This window comes from Epinephelus fuscoguttatus, linkage group LG7 (genome assembly GCF_011397635.1).
Source record: "Epinephelus fuscoguttatus linkage group LG7, E.fuscoguttatus.final_Chr_v1".
NCBI classification, from domain to species: domain Eukaryota; kingdom Metazoa; phylum Chordata; class Actinopteri; order Perciformes; family Serranidae; genus Epinephelus; species Epinephelus fuscoguttatus.
In genome coordinates this window covers 10,145,165-10,166,418 of record NC_064758.1, presented here as the reverse complement: position 1 = coordinate 10,166,418, position 21,254 = coordinate 10,145,165, and the positions used below count along the sequence as shown (strand labels likewise).

Below are 21,254 nucleotides of genomic sequence, written 5' to 3'. Positions count from 1 at the left end.
CAACAACGTGGGTTTGTAAAGGTCAACACCAGGGCTTGATACCGTGTCATTAAATTGAAACAATATGAACATTTCGTGTCCCCTGGTTTCTTGGAAAGTGCCTGAAACAGCAGTTAGCTCATCATGAGACACTAAAACTGTCCACCTCTTGTTTTTATTTGAGCTGTTATCTTTTGTTGCTCTGTGAAACACTTTGTGACCAGTCTGGTTGTTTAGGCAACTTCAAGATTAATTACACTTGACTAGTGCAGGGGATTCTTTTAAAATTTAATGTCTGAGTTGTGGGGTGTTTTGCTCATGCCATTATTACTAACCCCTTAAGTCTCCCATCACAGTACACCCCTCAGTTCATAGATCTTCTTCATTACAAGCAATCAACAGCAATCAGCTTAAAGGAGTGCAACCCATCACAACAGAGAGACCATTTCAGAGTAAACGCAAGAAAAAGCAAATGAAAAGAGCTGGGGGGAGAAAACGAACCAACTTGCTTTGGAAATATAATGTGTAGAAACATATCTACTTAATTAAAATACCCTTTTAATACAACATTAAGGTAAACATAAGCAATCATAATATTTCACAGGCCCTCAGCTGAACTACACTTCTGGGGCCGTATTCACAAACATTCTGAGAGTACCCTAAAAGAGCTCCTAACTTAGAATAAAAACTTTTAGTAAGGAGTCTGAGCTTAGGAGTGATTTAGGAAAGTTCTAAGAGCAACTCTGAGCAAGGAAGGGACAGAGACTTTTATCTTACTGAGTGGCTGACCCCATTGCTAGGTGTGATACTTTTTTTTAACAGATGTGATTGGTTGTCACAGACATGCGCAAACTAATCTGTAGCATTTCATTTACTCACTGTCATCCAGAGTTTGAAGAATATCTCTCCAACCTCTTTGAGTTTCAAGTGAACACACATGAACGCGGTGCCCATATCTCATGGTCTCGCGCACTTCACGTGAGCCTCCATCGGCATATGGGTGAGTAGATGATGGCTGAATTTTCATTTTTGGGTGCACTATCCCTTTAAAAGTCCTCCTCTCTGCTCCTAACAGTTTTTCACCTTAGGAGCTCTTTTAAGGTCTAAGATACTTTGTGAATAACTTTTATCTTTACAAGGACCTAGTCTTAACTTAAAGGGGAAATTCTAAGAAAACGTCACAATTCTAAGATTTTTTTTTAATGTCGTCACTAGGAGCAACTCTTAGCGCTAGGAAGCTTTGTGAATACGACCCCTGTATATTTGCAGTATGTTAAGTGCCAATTGCCCACCCGTCCTCGCTCCATCTCCTTCGTGGTCATGACGATGACATGTGTATTCTCCTGATAAGCCATCTTCCAAAAGTCAACAACTGTATTTTGTAGGCACCCTTGGGTGGCGATGAAGACTTTGCCCTCGTCCCCATGGCGCCCCTCTTCATTCACACTCTGTACAACAAGGACAATGACACATTTAATTAAGTACTTTGACACTGAGACAGCAGATTTATATTCACACAGAGACTGTAATATTGTCAGCTACCTCATGATGAAGTAAAATATACAGAAATGTACAAATGGTTTAATTTCTTTATGAAAATATTCACAGATAAAATTAAAGACTAAACTACATAAAGAAATATGTTTTATATTGTTGCTTATAAAATAGGTGGTTTGTTTTTCTGTATGTTATCTGCATATTGCTGGCACTAAACCACCCACAATTATTTTCCATTAACTATCTTGCGTGTCTGCTGAATGTTGTGTACTCCTGCCATCTTTCAATAATCTACAGTTAAATAGATAAATGGCCTTGTATACTGCTGAGCAGACTTACTCTGATGTAGTTGGCATTGATGTAGTCTGAACCAGGAACATCTGGATCTGCTTCCCTGAGTTCAACACGAGTTGTGTCAACTGAAAACACAAGGTCAAACTGTCACTAATGCACAACAAAAAGTCTACAGTCTCCTGAGATCACAATTTATGCATTTTTTCAAAACAAATATCAATTGCTAGGCTGTGAGCCATCAAAGCAACGTGTTCACACTATGCTGAGGCCTCTACATTGACTGTTGTATATTTGTGTCATTCTTTCCACAGGAAGTTGGAGAGACAGGAAATGGCAGGTTGCTACGTGACTCACAGGGGAGGATATTCTTGTATCTGTTTTTACTCTTGTTTTCTGGCTTCTGGCCTTCTTTCCGGGGATACAGCAGTTTGCACTCCTGCTGCTGAAGTACCTGGTAGTTGATGAAAGGAGATGATGAGAAAAAAGTTCCAAACAAAAGAATATCCACTATAATGAAACTACTAACTCTGAGGTCATTCATTCATATCAGCCATGCTCAGATTATAATGTTTAGATGCTACTTAAATATTCCTTGTGGAATTTTAAACCTCTAGTAGCACAATGGATAACACATTTCTGACAATGGTTTCACTCTATTCCCCTGATCAACATGTGGCTATAATTCATTCTGATAAACAGCAATGCACCAATAAAGACAGGAAAGAAGATGTATAACCCTGAACTTTAAAATTACTTTTGCATGAATGTGAGAAAACTTCTCATTTAATGCTCTGTGTTAGAACAATGTAATTGGCCGTTAATACAGTAGGGGTCACCCTGGAGTGCAAATGCAGAAAAACTGCATGGGTCAGTGCTCAGGTTGTAGACTAATGAGAAAACATTTTAGCATGGAGTCTCAAAATCTCTCAGTTTTAATTCATTTTGGATGCATATATGCTCTTGAAGAGCAGAATATGTCAAGCAAGTACAGCATTTATCCACATTTCTTCAGCCTTAATAACAAAAATACTGTGTATGCTCCATGTATGATGTCATCCACACACAAAAGATGCAGTGAGTAATTTAAATCCATTTGAAAAATAATAATCATTACGATAAAGATTGTTGTCTAGCAGCAGGAAATCCAGAAACCAGACATTGATCAGTGACTATGATCTTGCAGACAAACCTGGCATTGGGCCAGTAAATACCAAATAATAATTGTCTGCCTAATATCCACTGACACGATAGAAATGATTCACATTAATGACCTGCCAGCTGCATGAAAGTGACAAATACAGGAACATAAGAGCATGCCACGAGACAAGCTTCGACATCATTAATCAAAGGTTAAGACAGCATAAATACATTTGGATTTCCCTTGATAGACAAGAAAACAAATCTCACTGAAAAACACACAGATGCAAGCCCACACAAATAGATATGATAGATGGCACTCAAAGGAGTAATTTACATGACTCAGTTTCCCCAAATAATTTCCTGTATATATGACGGAAGTCATCCAGCTCTTAACTGGAGCCTCATTTAATAAAACAGTGGAACCTGTGAAGGCTTTAAAATGATTGGAATTTCAAAATGATCAACAATATTAACTGAGATATATTTTTTCAAAAACCATTATAGAAAAGAAATAAGTCTGGCACTGAAAGTTTTCAGGCTACATACCTCAAATTCTTCCCAGAATCCTTGTTTGGGTTTCTCTGAGTTGTCTGCTACTTTGTTGAGCTCTCGTACCCGGTTCTCAATGTTGGCTGCATTTATCCTTGTGGCGTTAAAGGGCTGTTGGTGTCATGTTAGAAGGGGGACATATAATTAGTCAACAGAGCAAAACAAGTTGCTCTAAATTTGAAAAGCTCCAGTGTGAAAGTAATATTTTTATGTTTGAATTAACAACACCATCCGTGCCTTTAAGGCACTGTATGCAAAAGATTCACCTGATTAGATGCTTTTGTTCATTTCATTTCTCTTCCATACCTGTTTGAGGTGCACTACAATTCCACTCTTCTCCACCATGGGGTTCTTCTTGTAGTGATCCACCAGGTCAGCCAGGGTGTCGAACCTCTCACCGCCTCCCACATCGTATTTACCGTCCTGCTAGAGGCAAACATCAACAGTTCAACAACACTAACAGCTGGTCTGAGTCGGAGTTGCTAAAGCGCAAAAATAAATCATCACCTGCTTAAAAAATACATGACTCACAGCACCAACAGTATAAGGCAGTCTGAGTGGTGAGGGAGAGTTACCTCACCTGGTAGCGTATCATAACGTGGGTGACCTTGGTCTTGCGGTCCACATTCTCATGTTTCTCCTCATTGGTGAGAACGGAGAGGACGAAGTCACCTGGTTTACTCTGGCTCTCCCGTACCAGGAAGCTACCAGCTTTGCCTTTTTCTGTGAGCAGTTTCTCCGCATCTCGGCCAGAGAGGTGCCCATGATACCACCTGGACAGGAGTGAGAGAAGAGACTGATTTACCAACACAGAAACAATACCCACTAAAAAACTGACAGCTTGAATAACTGAACTTGTAAGGTAAGATAAGATGTAAGATATCATATGATTTGTGGCAATTCCTTGAAATGAAAATCAACAAATAATCCAAACATGTTAAAAACAATAAATCCTGACATTACATTTAAAACAAAATTTAAATATTACTAGATTATCATTATTACTGTATAATTATTAATGCCACCTTATAATTATATTAGAAATGATCATTGGCTATAATATCATATTTAATTTTATTCACGCAGTATAGAATACAAAGTATATATATGTATAAAATATAAGATATTCATGCAATATAGAAAATGTTTCCACATTAAACAACAATAAACACTTTCTTGGGTCATTTGGCATCCTCATGTGCCCTCATTTCCCACTAGAGAAGCAACAATTAGTCGATTAATTGTTTAGTCGATTAAAAGAAAATTAATTTGCAATTATTTTGACCATCAAATAATCATTTTAGTAATATTTACGAAAAAAAACAAACAAACGTGAGAATCTGATGCTTTTCTTTGTCATACATGGCAATAAACTGAATGGTTTTGGGTTTGGTTGGATAAAACATACTATTTGAAGCACCTTTGGCTCTGCGGAATCACACAGGGCATGTTTCACTATTTCTGACATTTTATTGAGAAACCGATCAATCGATTGAGAAAATAATTGTTAGTTGCAGACATATTCTTCACTCTCTTAATATTGACTATAAACCCACAGTGACTAATTTATTTAGCTACTTATGGGCATCGGAAACAAGTTGTGAACAAAACATATATGTATTATCACATGGAACCGGCAAACTTTTTAACAAATTTTTAGCTTTTTTACAGATCCAGCAGTCCCAGAGAAAAATCATGTTTCTGGCCGCCTGATTAATGGCCAATATTCACACTTCTTTGAGCTTTGTTTTTGGTCTCTGCTAACTCCTGAGGAAATTTTTTTGCCTCTTTAGTTGCAAAATGCTTCACTGTGTTCATGAGCTAGTTACTTTGTCTGTCTGCTGTTTGATGCTGGGCAGGCAGAGCACAGTTGGGTTTAAGAGCCTTTTTCGCTGTAAACAGCTGCCTGCTGCGGCCAAAAAGAGCGGTGAGAGTGAACCAAAACAGTACAGTTGCATGCCAGAAAGGTCAACAATGAAATGTAAAGGGGAACAGCAGATTCAAGTGATAATTATCAGTCATCACTATGAACGACCCCTTTTACATCTGGTCATGTTGTTTTCACATTGTCGAGAGAAAATTAACAAAAAGACAGCGAACATCAGCATTGGTTATATCAGAGTGGCTGTGCTCACTGTGTGCTTCTCCAAATCTTGTGGAGATTGAGAAGCTCTGACACAATCTAGATGCTGTTTCTAGTTAGAAAAATGATGGCAACTGAGGGGGAGGACCAGCAATATGCTTCCTGCCTCAAGGGAAAAAGTTCCATATTGCTGCTTCAGGGTTTAACATAATGTCTATCTATATGTGCATTGTGAGCGTAGACTCCTACTAGAGAATGAAAGTGTCTCTTATATTGCTGCAGTCTCACTCATCTGCTGATGTAAAGATGAAAAACCTGCATGAGTGCGTTTTCTTTTTTCCTGTGTGGTGAGCATGAACGTGTAGGAGGCTCTGACAAGAGACGTATGTAGAATGGAAAAACCACGTAAACCAAAACCATAGATCAGTTGTTCTTAGACCTAAATAGAAACTAAGATATTCACATCGAAATGTGCAGATGGGTAGAAAACATTAAGATACACATAACCTGCTCAGCCTGAGATGATACAAAACACAGCTGAGAAGTGATGATTTGTAAATGATGATATAATTATGATCATGTAGCTCCCTAAAATGCTTCCTGTATGCGTGAGTGCATGCATGGATTCCTGGCATTAATACAACAGCTGCTTTAGTGTCTCATTTCAATGAGGGTGTGTAGGTGTGATGAAGCATATAGCTGCGTCCAACCTTTGTATACTTTATGGAAGGATGTTAGCATGTGGATACTCGGTGAGCATAAACATAAACAGCGGCACCACCCACTTAGTTTGTCTGAAGATGCATCTGGGAATATGCCACTATTTATGCATGTGGATGTTAAGTGCATCTGAGTTGCATGTGTGGGTGTGCATGTGTAAAGACTAATGCATCCTCCTTGCAAACAGTATGTGTCAACACATATGTGCACAGGTACACAGTCAGTGATCTAATGGCTGATTCTTTTTATTTTCTTTAGGTTATCTTGCTAGTGATGTAGGCCTGGGTCCTCATCACAGAAACTTTCAAAGTCTGAAATCCAGGACATTTAGGATTTCTGGTATTAGAAAAACCAATTCCTTACTGCATTTAGGAAAAATATGTATCTTATTTTAGGATAGGAATTTAGTTGTTTTCCCACGCTAGGATAACACAGACGCCCTGTCCTAAATTCAAAACAACTGCCACAAATGGCAGCAGCATTGTTGTCAGGTTTGTGCGGTTATGACAATAAAGACGGGGAACAACTTGAACACCAAAATATAATGACTGACAGGCTACTGGAATCATATGATAACGCTTTAAATTTCCCAGAACATGTATTAATAAGTATATCCACTGCCAATTCAATGAATTAATGATAAATATTGTTTTAATTTTTCATCAATTTAATCAGTGTCCTCCACCGGCAGGATTAGTCCCTCTGACTCCTCACATCTAAAACTGAATGTCCATCTTTTTTTGTCCACTGGTAAGCTCTGATCAAAGATACAGGCAGTCTGTGTACATTTTGAACCTAGATACAGGCATGGCAGGAGGAAGAATCCAATCTTCAGATACAGTCACAATTCATTAATTTAAAATAACAGCGGAGGTCTGACAAAGGATAGGACACAGCCATGAGTTTAGGTAGTACAGGCAGTGTTTCTGTAATGAGGTCCCTGGACAAGAAATCAATATTATCATCTATCAGCTCTCATTGGAATTGCATCGTAATGATAACGTTGTGCTTACGTTTTACAAATTCTGTTGCTTAAACAGAATACTCTAAACAAACAGTATATAAAATTTTTTTAAGCTGCACTAATCAATATCTCTATTTCAACAATGGATGAAATGACACACATTTATGGAAATTTTAACCATATCAACCAGCCCTGTGGTGACAGCTCAAAAAAGTTCTATTCCAAGATATGAAGGAGATCTGATCTCACTTGTTCCTATATTAATAATAATTTATCTTCTGAACTGTTAAGATGTTAGAATAAGTTTGTTTTCTTTAGCTTCCCATACATTTATTTTGTGTGGCATTAATGGCTTCCCCCCACATAACTTAATTACAATGCTGCACTGATCTCAAAACTGCTTCTTTAGGTTCAACATACTGGAAATGCATCATGATGACACAAAACTTTAATGCATAATATTAAATGTAACAATTTTCATGCACCAAATCCTGTTCAAGAAATTACAATAATTCTATATTTTGTCTAGAGTTTTGTTCTCTGCAGGGTGAAAATGCCGCATAAACAGCATTTAAGCCATAGCAGGATACTGTGCCCGCACTGGAGGCTCGACTAATAACATTTCTCAGGTGGTTTAGCTGCTTCTCATGGCAGAATGAGGCTTCACAGCCTGACAGCCCTGAAGCTGTAAGAAATAAAAATAACTGTTTGTGGTCAGGGGAGAAACTTCATGCACTTTTAATGAGTTTAGACAGCAGAGCAACATATCGAGCTGACCTTAGGTACATTTATATGTATATTTGTGTCTATCTGCCTGCATTTATCCACATAGTGCTTAGCTGTATGCAAATGTGAGCTTCTTTGCATGTGTGGGTGTTAGTGTTTGGCGGCACCTCTCAGAGGTGGGGTCCTTGCAGTTGAGTGGGTACTTGAGCTCGATGACATGGCCGTTTCTCTCACGCAGCAGGTCCTGTTGTTCGGTGTAATACTGCACCAGCTCAGCAAGCGTGGCGAACTTCTCGCCTCCGTACAGGTCGTAGTAGTCACCTGAGTTCTGGATCTTAATGTGGGTCACCTCATCGTTGCGCCTGAGTGGGAAAAAAACACAGTGGGAATTCATTACTCTGTTAGCTACCATGTGTGTAAACAGAAGTGGACTCACTCCGATGACGCACTCAGCATTTTTCTCTTTGCATTTTTACTTTCTTCACTTGCACCCTGCAGATATTTAATCACTGAACACACACACACACACACACACACACACACACACAAACAGCCACCCACACATGTTCATGCAGTATATGCTCACACACACAAAATCAAGACCATACACACTTTGTCGCCCACACTCACTCACAGAGCATAAATGCATACACTATAAAAATGCTCAGCTTATCAAGCCATCTGCTCTCATTTTAAGACTTTGAACCTCATTTTTCTCAAAAACGCGTTAAAGAATGTGCAGATGTGGTGACATTATTTCATCCTGTCTGTTTTCTATAGGTCTTCTGTCTAGGACACTTTAATTTCTCTGCAATACTTTTGTTGCAGAGCTGAAAATACTGATATATATTATCAGTAAATAACTGTTATAATAAAGTAACTGTGCCAACACTGGAATGATAAAATAAGCCACAAGCTACTACAGCAAAGCAAATGCAAGAAAAGGCTACAAAGCTGCAGTGATTTAAAAATACTGATCCATTTTATCACACAGACTATTTTCACTTTGACTCTATAAACAAAACAACACAAATCTTTTCACAAGGGATCATCCCTTTTTCTTAATACTCTGTAGTTTTCATATCTAATGTATTTGGAGAAAGGCTGTGTCGTGATTGCAGAACAGTACAGAAGAAAAGCATGCTGCTGCCGAGCTCCAAGACTGATAAGCCAGAAAACATTTGGCTCCACTTTGCATATTCAAAGTCCTCTGACTGGTTTGAATAGGTGCACTCAAATCTGAAAACACACCGACACACATACACTCATATACAGTTCTTCTTTATAAGAATATTTGCCTGGAAGCAAGAATGAAATGTTGCTAAGGCTCGATTGATTAATGTACTTGTTTTTCCATTTTCCATCTCCAGTGACTTCATCTGACATGTTTCTTTAGTGGAGATAAACAAAACATCCTGTAAACATATTAAGTATGATGACATACAAACACACACAAACAACAGAGGGGGGTTAACCAGGCAGTCAGTACTATCTGATCTGAAGAATATATTACTTTGTCGATACAATAGTCTCTCTCCCTCTCTGCAAACTGATTATCAGCTAATGGTCATATCAAATGGCACAAATCCTATTTCCCTCCATCACTTCTCTTGTTGTCCTCATGAATGTCACATTCCTTTTTTCCTTCGTTCCATCCTCCCACTCAACATACTGTAAATCCTTTCCTTCCTCCTTTCTGTCCCATAATCCATCTCTCTCTTTCGCTCCCTCCATCCCTCTCTCCCAGTATTTCCTGGTAATTGCTTTATGGCTCTATTAGTGGCTGTTGGCAGGGTGCCACAGGTCTATGGCCCTGTTAAAGGCCCCTCCTTAACTCTCAGGCCAAAGCCCCCTTTTCTCTCAGAGTTTAACACCATTAACTCTGGAATGAGCCAAACACGTCCTATTAGATTTTCATTCACTTCCCTGCTCTGCCTCTTTCTGACATTGATAACATTTATGGATTTATTACGACATGGCAGTCTTCTTTACAGAGAGAATTCAGAGAGCCAAGGTCAGCATCATTTCTGCTCGGCCCCAGCTCACTACTGTCTATTTTAATACATGACAGATCACTTAAAATGTCTTTTACTCCATGCTTATGTGAAAAAGAGTGAGAGACGTAGCTATGATTAGATGGTGTTCTTTATCAGAATACAATATATTGCTCTTTAAGTGGCAGCTGAGCCGATCCTCTTTTGATGTACAACAAAAATTATTACATACCATGACTGTATTTGTAGTTATCCTACTAAACAACTTACCAACTGTAAGACAGTCTGCATTGTCTTATTACAGATGCACATTTCTGCTAGAAAGGTGATCTTTCATCATCGTCATCGTCATCATCATCATCAATCATTCACAAAACTATTCCGTATATGCAGCACAAAGACAAATACTTGCACTGCTCCGCAACAGATCACATCACTCGTGGTAACGGTAAGCCAATGTATTTCTGAAAACTTTTCATCAGAGAAACAGAATACAGAAATAAACACAACAAATCTTGGTTTGTATTTAATTAGCACTGCTTAGTTTTGCTGTTTGATCTTAGGTTTTCAGCCTCCATTTTTACAACACAGGGAACAGTATGGCGCCCACTTCCTGTTAACAAACTCTCATATAACAGCTAAACAGTGCAGTTAAATATGTTTCTGAAAACAGTTTGGAGATAAGCAAAACAGTAACCGAATCTTGGTTTATATTTGATCAGCACTGCCTAGTTTTACCGTTTAATTTGAATTTGGTCTGCGTTTGAGAAAGAGAGAGATAGAGAGAGAGGCGGCTCTCTGTCACAATCCCAAAATATTTCCGTTGGTAAATGAACAGGGAGATCTGGGTGCCGGGCATCTCCGGAGAAAAAGACGACAGTTAGTTTCTCTTGCTAATTTTCAAACACAGAGAATTTATATTATTTAATTAATTATCATTCAGAAATAGTTATAATCCACAAATAGCCTTGTGGATAGTTCTTCTGTCTCAACAGTGGTTCCAAACTATACAAAATGAAGGACTGTCTTTTTTATACTAAACAAGAAACCCATCCAGGCCAGTGGCATATTGTTATTGTGATCTAGCAGAGCAAGGTTCCTTAAAAAACAAAATGTAGTACACCTTAATATTTTTTTTCGCCTTGGTAAAATAGCTTAACGCAGTCCCAAGCTGTAACAACTTCCTATCAACCATACTTCAAGGTAAATAAATTAACCAATTAAAAGGTTTACAAAGCATTCAAATCATTGAGACATTAACAAGAACACCACACCTAACTCTGATCATGTGTACATTATAGATCTTCACTGTTTTGCACAGCCTTAGTGCATGGCATAACACTAATGAACAGAAGCAAAAAAGAATCACAGTTCGCCATGACAGTATAATGTAATCATCACCGACCCACAAGAAACTGCACTGAAAGAGAAAATCCCCTCTAATGACCAGCACAGTTAACAACCTAACATAACTGCTGCTTTATGAAGCATTCTTGCACAGTGTATCCACAAAGAGTCCTTGATGCCACAATGGCATTTTCAGCTTCATGGCAAATTATAAAGAGCAATCTAGGATACAGAGCCTGTTGTATTTTTTAAAGCATTTAAATCCTACTAATGTGCATAAATCCATGCATGCAACATTTTTTTACAGTATCATAAAGTGTGTTTTGGGGTCAAATTTAAGCATAGTTCTATTACAACACTAACAATCCTTTTTGTTGATTCATCATGTGTTAGTAACTGCACATTACAACTCAGAATCTTTCCTTTGGCAAAGTGTTGTGGATGTTTACAAGTCATTACCTTTAATTAAAACAAGTCAGGTTTTCCCTTCATTTCAATGCCATTTAATCCCATTCATGACAAAAAAATTAAACCTTCCAAGATGGGTGTTAATGTAATTCATGTAGTAGACTTAATAGCTGAGGACACAAGCAAAACAATAACGACAAAGTTCTTGCACTCCAGAACGTCTCACTGACAAATGCATAGGATCAAAAACTATTCACTGCAAAAAACTAACAAACCCTCAGCCACTTGTCACGTTATCAGCAAGGTTTGGCTCCTCAGACCTTTCACAGTTGAGGATGTAGCATAAAATTGTAGAAATAAACATCCATGAGAAGTACAAGGTTGTTCCTCATTACTGACCAAAGTTCTGCATTTTCAAATCAGTGTCTATGTTCTCAGCACTACGTATTTAAGTTTACGATGGTATCCTGCTTTACTGGGAAAACCATTCCATACTGGGAAAACCATTGCAGTAGATAAGTTTGTCCTTGAGTAGCCTATCCTATGAACTCGTCTGCATTGATAGGACTGACTGAGCAGAAGCACAAATGTACATAGTGTCACAGAATCTTTCACAGTGCCTCTCAATGTGAACACTGTCGTTCTGCTGTAGCTCAACAGGCAACAGCAAACAGATCACATCTGTGTGGAATTATGTGTCAAGAACTTCTTTGCATTTTATCCAGAGCACTGAAGCCAGCGAAACAGTGAGTTTTAGTAATAAACAATATTCTGATCAGTAAGACTGAACGATAAGATGAAGCACACACAAACACACACATACTCAAACACAGACAACTGGGAAATGCACATAAATATGCATGTACAAAGCCCAGAAAATATAAATTATTGCTTGCTTTGCCCTGAAGCTATTCCAAGCAATATTTTTCACTCAATACAGTCTGAAACCACTGAGAAATCCCTTTTACTGTATCCCGTTCACTTATCAAATTGAGGCTGATAAAGTTTTGGCCTCCATGTACTTCCCTACCTAAATCCTAAAGGAGGCATGTTCAAACCTGATATAAAATTTCAGACGTTATATCAGGTCAATGCAGTCTGTGTCTCAAGAGCTTTTCCTGATAGACAGCGGAAAAAACTGGCATACAACCAATGTATCATCTGCTGAAAAGCCGACATCTTTTTGAACTATATCTATTTCCTCAGCTCCTCTGAAGATTGGGCAATTTCAGTTTGAAAGAGTTGTCTGCAAATTCAGACATCCATGAAATCTTTAAATCATCAGAATCAATAAGGCTGTACTGAACAGTTCGATGCTTCATTCATAACCTTGAAATTCAAATTATTATTTGTTATTATTATTATTTATTTATATCCATTAAGCTACCGACACCCCTTGAAATTCAAATTTTAAATGAACACTCAAATGCTGAGCAGCTTTTTTATTTTTGTTGTTCTGTTTAAACCCGGTGTTGCAGATAAAGATTAGGCTGCACTGATATTTGTGTTAAACTATTTGTAGATTGGAAGTTTGATTTCACTGGTGGCTGTGTAGGATTTTTTCTGACTCGTGATTCAAACATTTCAACATTGTTACAGGATTTTGTTCAAGGATTTTTTTTTTTTAGGGTAATGACGTCATAAAAAATGACAACAGACATTTGACGCTTAATTTGAAAACCTCAATTAAAGTTTTTAACGTAAAAAAACAACAAAAAAAACTGGGTTAAACTACTGAACAATAGCTACATTACTATTTGTGCTGTTGGAAGGTTCAGTCTAAAACACAAAAATCACCAGATTAGCTTTGCTACTTAAGTACTCTTTACAGCTAGCCATGTATAACAACATTTGTTGGCTATATGCACATACTTAGGTGGCATTTAGATTTTTTCCCAAACAGTATTGTCAAAATTGACATGAAAGAGCTTCAAAACACACTGCAAAGATTTTCACTTGAATTGTCTCATTTTTCTACAAACTTTATTAAGGAGTATTAAGTAACAACCACTAACAACAACTCAAGAGGGAGTAGAATGAGAAAGAGTTTCTGTATCCTAATACTATCTTTGTATATTACAATACAAATGTATTTGTTGTAGCTTCTTGCTTAAAGCAGATAGCATACTTAATAGTAGCTAGCCGTTAGCGTTGTTAATAAGTACAGCCAAAATGGACATGTTTACTCTGTTTCAGTATTTCAGCTGCACAGGTGTTGTGTGTTGTCCACAGTACATGCAGGAGGCCTACGGTGTTGGCACGCATCAGGAAGCAGAAACGCTCACACACACATTTGCACACTGTGTAGCCATGGTTGTTGTGTCTTTGTCTTTGCTGTCATGAAGATTCAGGCACACCTACTAGCTGTGGATGTTAAACTTACCATGTGGGAACTTACATGTCAGAATGTCACATTTACATTCAACATAGGAATTAAGGAACTCTTGAAACATGTTATAAATGAAGACTTAACATTCAGAGATTGACATTCACAATAATGATGGTGAAATGTTTTTTTACTCAACTGTTTCAACCTATAAATAGCCTGGCAGCAGTGGAAACATATCTAAGGTTAGCATTATATAATACAGAGGCTAGGAGAAATCCATTTGCTCTCTGTGGTAACTTGCCCTGCAAAATTCTCTCTTAAGAGTGCCCTTAAAATTCCTCCTCGGGGTCTTTAGAGTGAATAAAGAGCATGAAAAATGAGAAAACTTGACCAGACTGCGCTCCTTACGGAATTGGACTTGGATATAAATTATAGCCAAACTTTTTCTGCTTCAAACTTTCTCTTTCTATGTCTTTGAGTTTTATGAAACTCTGAATTGATTACATTTTCAAACCCCTCAAAAAGCTCTCATTAGCGTCTCAGACTTCAGACTTCAGCCTTCAGATGCTTTTTAGCAGCAGCTCTGTTCAACCCCTCCTTCTTCTGTTCGCCTCGTGGACCAGAGAAGAAGAGAGGTGGTGGAGATAAGAGGAGGAGAGGCAGAGAGAGGAAGATAAGACAGAGAGAGAAAGGGACAACGGACTCCCTCAGCGTCCATTACAATCTGAACAGTGACTATCACACTCATAATGGCCTTGGTAAGATGAAACCTAGCTAATGACTGGCTAATTAGCCTCTCCTCTGCTGTGATAAGACACTGTATGTGTATGTGAGAGTGTGTGTTTGAAAAGAAATGGTGACTGGGCTCAGTAGCATGATATGCTAGCTCAGAATAACTTCTGTAGATACAGGATAATGAAGTAATTATCTTCAGAATATTCTGATATTTTCTACATTTTACAGACTATTTGGTGAAGTACAATCAGTAAAAGCCAGAAGTAAAAAAGCCATCTGTGAATGTTTGATTCAAAAGATTACAAAACCTTGTGACATGTTTTTTTTTCTCTTACACACTTTAAAAACTTTTATTTATTTATTTATTTATTTATTTATTTTTACAATTTTACTTTGCACTGATGGAGGTGTACTTGATGATAAAAAGCTTGGCTTCTACAAGGGTCACAGACAGCTACAGGTGTTGAATTTGGCCCCTATAGTTGAGTCAGTTTCCTGAGAAATAATTAAATATTGTGGCAGGACATGCATGTATAACGCAGCATTCGCTGCTGTACCATGTTGGCCCTCTGTCACTTTGAAAGTTTTAAGGTTGCCGGATTTTTATTTTTATTTGTTTTTATGTATGTGAGGCTGTTTGTTCAAATGGAAGAGATAACTTATTGTGCTGAGATATTTACGTATGGCCAATTGTAAGGCATTAATTAATCCCCAAAATAAGGCAGGAAGTTAAAGAAACTGGCTTAACATACGGATACAATAATGTTTTAAATTGAAACAGCTTTTCAACAAGATGACTTGTTTTTCTACAATACTTCATACTTCTTGCACAGTAAACTACAATGGCTACAGAAAGTTCCCTGTAAATGCATCTAATCTTGCAACCTCACATTTTGTTTCAAATCGAAGTTTTATTAATTTAAAAGATACAAATTGCTTGAACCTGAAAATATTTAAGTGAGCCTACTTTGCAGCCAGAAAAAGTGACAGTAACATGCATTTATTCATATTCTGTAACAGGAACAGGGTTTGGGTCACTGGTAAGAGGCAGGACACACTCTGGACACGTCGCTAGACTATCACAGTGACAGACAACCATTCACTGCCAATTTAAAGTCACCAATTAACCTGCATGTCTTTGGATTGTGAAAGGAAGGCGGAGTACCCAGAGTACCCACACTGACGCAGGAAGAGCATACAAACTCCACACAGGGGTCCGACAAGCCTGTGGATTCGAACCTGGAACCCTCTTGTTGTGAGGCAACAATGCTAACCACTGCACCTCAGTGCCACACAACAGTAACATGATGTTGGTAAATGCTATAGTAGCAAAGAATAGTCCTAAACTTTGTAAACTAACTAAGAAATGTAATTTTGACAACAATATCTGTCTTGCTAACTTTAGCCAACATTAGCCATCACGAACTACTGGCTAGATGAAGTAAGGCTGTATCAGCCAAACCCCTGAGTGTACTGAACTGAGTGCTGGTACATTTTATACAGGAACCCTTCTGGGGTCACATGACAGAAAAAAATAAATATGTAAATCTGTGCAGTTTTGTAATTTGCCCTCATCAATAAATGAGAATTAATCAATTAAATTAAGATTAAAATTAAAATGAATTAAATAACATAGGGCCAGATCCACAAAGAATGGATTGCTCCTGCTAATAGCGCCATTATTTGCACAGAATTAGCTCGCGCAATCTGCCCTGTTTTAGCGCCTTATCCTCAAAAGAATTTGCTCTAATCATATACCGGCGCTAACACGCCCACAAAGTTTGGCAGCTGAGCGCAATTTGCGGCACATGGCCCTGCTGATGGATGACTGTGAGAGCCCTGAGACGCCTGCAATGGGGTTCTGGAAAGAGCCAGATGCAAGAACCTGTAGTGTAGACACTAGAGATGCGCGGATGGCAGTTATAACCGCCAGGTCGATCGGGTGATAAAAATGAACAATCTGATTAATGGCGGATGGGTTATGGGCGGGTGAAAATAATAGCCTAATAATAACTTTTATTTAAATCGCACCCTTTAAAAACAAAGTTTACAAATTGTTTTGACAAACATTAATGAGGGGAAAATGTATTGCATGTTCTAAAATGTGAAATGAGCCTACTTGTGTCGTGTGCAATACAATAGGCCCTCCATATCATCATGCTTATATCCCGCTGATAAATAATGTATGATTGGTTGGGCAAGCATGCTCTTTAAATGTGTCATGTGGAAGGGTTTATTTAACACAGTGATCCCCGCAGCAGCAGAAATGAGTGTCTCCTCATTAATGCCTTTACGCACGCGAATGTAACGCCATTTTATTGATTATTTTAATGTCAGTCAGCTGACGGGATCGGTCAGGATCTAATCTTTCCTGATAATATAAACATGCGGGTGCGGGTGGGTGCGGGTGGATGCGGGTCTGTAATTACAGAAAATTAATTTGCTCGGATGGGTGGTGGATGGATGATTGATGGATAGATGCGGATTCGGGTGCCGTCAGAGCCCATCCGCGCATCACTAGTAGACACTAATTTGACAATACCAGGTAAAGCATGGGATCTCTGGGTGGCAGGCTCAATGTCATCCTTGATGTCATCTAGTAGCGCAAGGACCATGCGGCCTGGCAACCGGTATCTGCAAATGATTTCATTGTCACTTAAATCAAAAAGTGATACTCTCTTCCGATAAATCCTTTCTGGTGCGCGCCTGCCATTACGGTGCCTTCGCCTGGCTACAATCACTGCTGCCATGATTACCGGAGTCCTGGCATGACAGCCCTTATATAGGCTATGCTCCAGAGTTACCACCAACTGAGTGAAATTTGCAATCATTTTGCGTGAGAGAGAGAATGAGAGAGGGAGAACGAGAAATTGCGCGGATTTAATACACGGGTCTCACTGGCGTTAAATAGCACCGCTTTACTGCCTGTGGCAATTAGCGCTGGTCTTTGTGGATTAGGTGGTATTTGCAATGAGGCTTATTTGCATAAGAAGGGGGCAATTTTGCGCAGAATTTATGAATTTAATTTACATGCATGCAAATTGGACCGGCGCAGCTAGGACTGGCAGTGCAGTTTGTGTTCAGTTTGCGTGCATTTCACCCTTCGCATGTGCTTTGTGGATTGCACGCTATTTTTTTCTCTCATTTGCACAGGTTTAGCAGTCGCAAAAGCAGTGCAATCCTTTTGAGGACCATAATGTTTTTGCTAACGTAGCTCCCCAGGGATTTAAGCTTTTATTTTTCAAATTTTAAGAATTTAACTTGTGACAACACAAAGTTAAGGGGCATGACTCTTGGCGGTTGTAATTGGCTTTGTTAGAAAATTTCCAATTGTAATTTCATGGCTTATCAATGTTAAGTTTGAAAGATTAATATACTGTAAACTAATATGAACTAACTTTAGGTGGCACTTGTTGTCATAGCAACAGTAAATATTCAGGTAGTGGGCTGAAGGAACGTAAACTGAGAGTGTGATAAAGCTACATTATCAATATGGATTATTAATCCAAGGGCATGGATTACAAAACCTTTGTTTGGATTTACATATTGAGGTTTTTTCCCTACCATGTGTCCCCAGAAGTGCTTTTTATTTAATGACTTCTGAATTTCACTTTTCAACTTTTCATTTGTATGAGGAAAACTGTTATTTTGTCTTTCTAAAGTTACATGGTCTCTCTTTTATATGAAGTCTGCTTCCCTCCTCCTTCCCCCTCTTAGCTCAATGTGGCCTGCTTTCTCTCGCAGGTGTTGCGGTTCTACACACTGGCCACTTGACCTGTATGTGTGTGTATGTGTTTAAGTCTGTCAAGACCACAAACTGTGGCTACAACTCACCCCACCAACCTTCCTGTGGTGTGTGTGACTTATGACACTCTCCACCACACACGCACACACACATGCATGCAAACCACAGGCAGTGAAGGTCAAAGCCTTAACAGGTCCTTTACTCTTTAACATTATTTAAAAGCTCATGACTGCCTGTCTAACTTCACTGTTTCCTTTTCCTCCTTCTGTCTCTGTTTCTCTCAAACACACACAGACACACACACACACAGACACACACACAGACACACGCACACACACATGCACACACGCACACCCACACACAGCTTCCCCCTGCCCATGCCACCATGCCAGTCGCAGAGTAACAAATGCATTTGGGCTTTCTTCCAGGCGCTTGGCCGACTGATGTATCTCTTAAAAGCTTCCGTTGCCAAGGAAGAGCCACTCTTCAAACTCTCTCTTCTTCTATCTCACTTTGTTTCCTGCTCTCTGTAATCACCACAGCATGTACTGCTGAGTCCTACTTACCAGCAATTTCGCATTCTCTGTAACACACCAGGGTTCGCAGTTAAAGACGTGAAGAGAAATATGTTTTAGGGCATCAGTGACAGGTTTCACGGGGCATTACACTCGGCTGTGCTTGTCCGACTCACCTCAGCACCACCCTGCTGCCCCAAATTATTATTTTCTGTTACCAGCTCACACATTCCAAATCTGTTACCTAACATGTTCCTAGAAACACTCATACAAAACAACTTCTATTCAAATGGCATCTGTTAACCCGCAGACAAAATGTTACATCACTGGCTGAGCTCAGGTAGGAATTTCAGAGACTCTAAGGCCTTGCCCACTCCTGAGTGGTGAACTTCAGTCAAACCAGCACAGTCACTCCTCAGTGTTAGACTGAAAACAGACATAATCATTTTAAGGGTACTGGGGCACTCTTGAGTATTGTTTGTGTGAAATCTTCTGGTCATGCAGGCATTAGGCTTATTTGGACTCACTTTAAACCACAGTGGATTGGAACACAATCTTAGTGCCTAAAATATACCACTTGCCTCTCTAAACACCTCTCAAAACGACAGCCCCAGAGCCTTGTTTGTTTTTGGGACTGAACTTTGAACCAGTGAGAATATTAAGATTAAATACTGAGGCTGATGGGGAACAACAAAAATAAAATGAAAAGGAAGCATGGGAGTGTAGGTGAGGCCTTACCTGACAGAGAGGGTGAAATCCCCTGGATTGCTCTTGCTGGGCCGGGCCAGAAAACTGCCGTGGACGCCCCGGGTCAACAGGAGCTGCTCTGCGTCGATACCGGTGATGTTGGGGTGGAACCACCTAAACAACAGATGGGACAAAAAAGAAGCCTGTTGAACACCAAAATGATTCGTGTCCATGTTAGAGAATGTATGCAGTGATGTCTGTCTCTTAGCACCCCCAGCTTCCTTTCCTACTAACTCAAAAATAACACTAGATCTCCTGAGTTCAAAATAGTATATTGTTTCATTTTGTTTACTCTGTGTCTGTCAGAAACAAGAGTCCATTTAAGTCTGAAATGGCAGCTTTGCAGTGTAGCTGACTCTGAGGGCCTGCAGTGTTTTAGCTTTAACCACTCAGCTCTACATTTCAGAGTGCTATTTATGTACAGACCTGTAGGAGTGTTTTGACATATTTCATTTGCAGCGGTCGTGACAGATGAAAGGTGTAATGTTTCATTTTCAAAGTCCCATACTGGATATTTCAGTGTAGATGGAAACATTACATAAACTGATAACAGTTACTGCAACACAAAATACTGTACAGAATCAATGAGGCCACACGTACTTGGACAGTGATGCTTTTTATGTTTATTTGACTCTGTAATCCAGTCCACTAAATTTGAAATGCAACAATGACTATAAGGTTTAAGTGCCTACTTCTAGCTTCAATTTGAGGTTGTTCACAGTGTAGGAACTTTGTCCCTTATTATACATCTAATGGCCATTTGTAAGAACAGAAATTATACAGCTGTGGAATTGTTAAATGTTGCTGAATAAACAGACTCCTGTTTAGAAAGAAGGACTTAACTGGCCTTTGCATGTTAAGTTCAAGTAGTGCACCCTAGTTAGGACATTCTGAGACACACGTTAGGTTTTTAAGATGGAGTGAACAAGAACAAACTAACAGCTAATATGACTTAGTGATGTTTCAACTCAGAACCCTGGATTTTATTACCAAAGTCAATCTTTTGTTCAAACAGTAAGGGGTGAAATATAGCTGGTTTGGGGTATTTTAGGCAATTTACTCTGCTACTGTGTGTTTATGGCTGCTTTAAGGGAAAAGTTAGGCAGGAATCTTTGCTTCACCGATCATTAAGTGTTTATCAGCAGTGAAAGTTTTCAATTTGTGACATGGGCACAGCTGCAAGTCGTAAATCGGTTTGATCAAAGCGACAGACTTTTTAATGGTTATCTTATTAGGTGACTGATGGTCATAAAAGGGTATGTGCATAGTACTAGACATGAATCCTTGGGCAGAGGTTGCACTTTCAGTTTTCTGTAACACACTATCAGGAACACAGTCGTGTGAGGTCCATTCCAGAAAGAGGAAGAAACTGATTATAGAGCACTCATTTCTAGTTATGAATATTATGCTGAATTATTTCCTTTGTAATACACCAATGACAATGTTAATCTTTTAGCTTTTTTTATTGTTGTTTTCCAAAAT

General features: G+C 38.9%; 1 protein-coding gene across 2 annotated transcripts in view; it reads right to left on the bottom strand.

Moving 5' to 3' along the window:
- ptpn11b (protein tyrosine phosphatase non-receptor type 11b) overlaps positions 1 to 21,254 on the bottom strand; it is a 49,966-nt gene that overhangs the window by 12,623 nt on the left and 16,089 nt on the right. The window contains exons 2-9 of one of the 2 annotated variants that reach the window (XM_049581032.1): positions 19,764 to 19,886; positions 8,120 to 8,314; positions 4,040 to 4,232; positions 3,766 to 3,885; positions 3,457 to 3,570; positions 2,125 to 2,221; positions 1,816 to 1,895; positions 1,272 to 1,427 (exon numbers count right to left, since the gene is read on the bottom strand). In XM_049581032.1, the coding sequence (XP_049436989.1) occupies positions 1,272 to 1,427; positions 1,816 to 1,895; positions 2,125 to 2,221; positions 3,457 to 3,570; positions 3,766 to 3,885; positions 4,040 to 4,232; positions 8,120 to 8,314; positions 19,764 to 19,886 (1,078 nt within the window). The remainder of the gene's footprint in view (positions 1 to 1,271; positions 1,428 to 1,815; positions 1,896 to 2,124; positions 2,222 to 3,456; positions 3,571 to 3,765; positions 3,886 to 4,039; positions 4,233 to 8,119; positions 8,315 to 19,763; positions 19,887 to 21,254) is intronic. The other variant, XM_049581033.1, reaches the window with a different exon arrangement.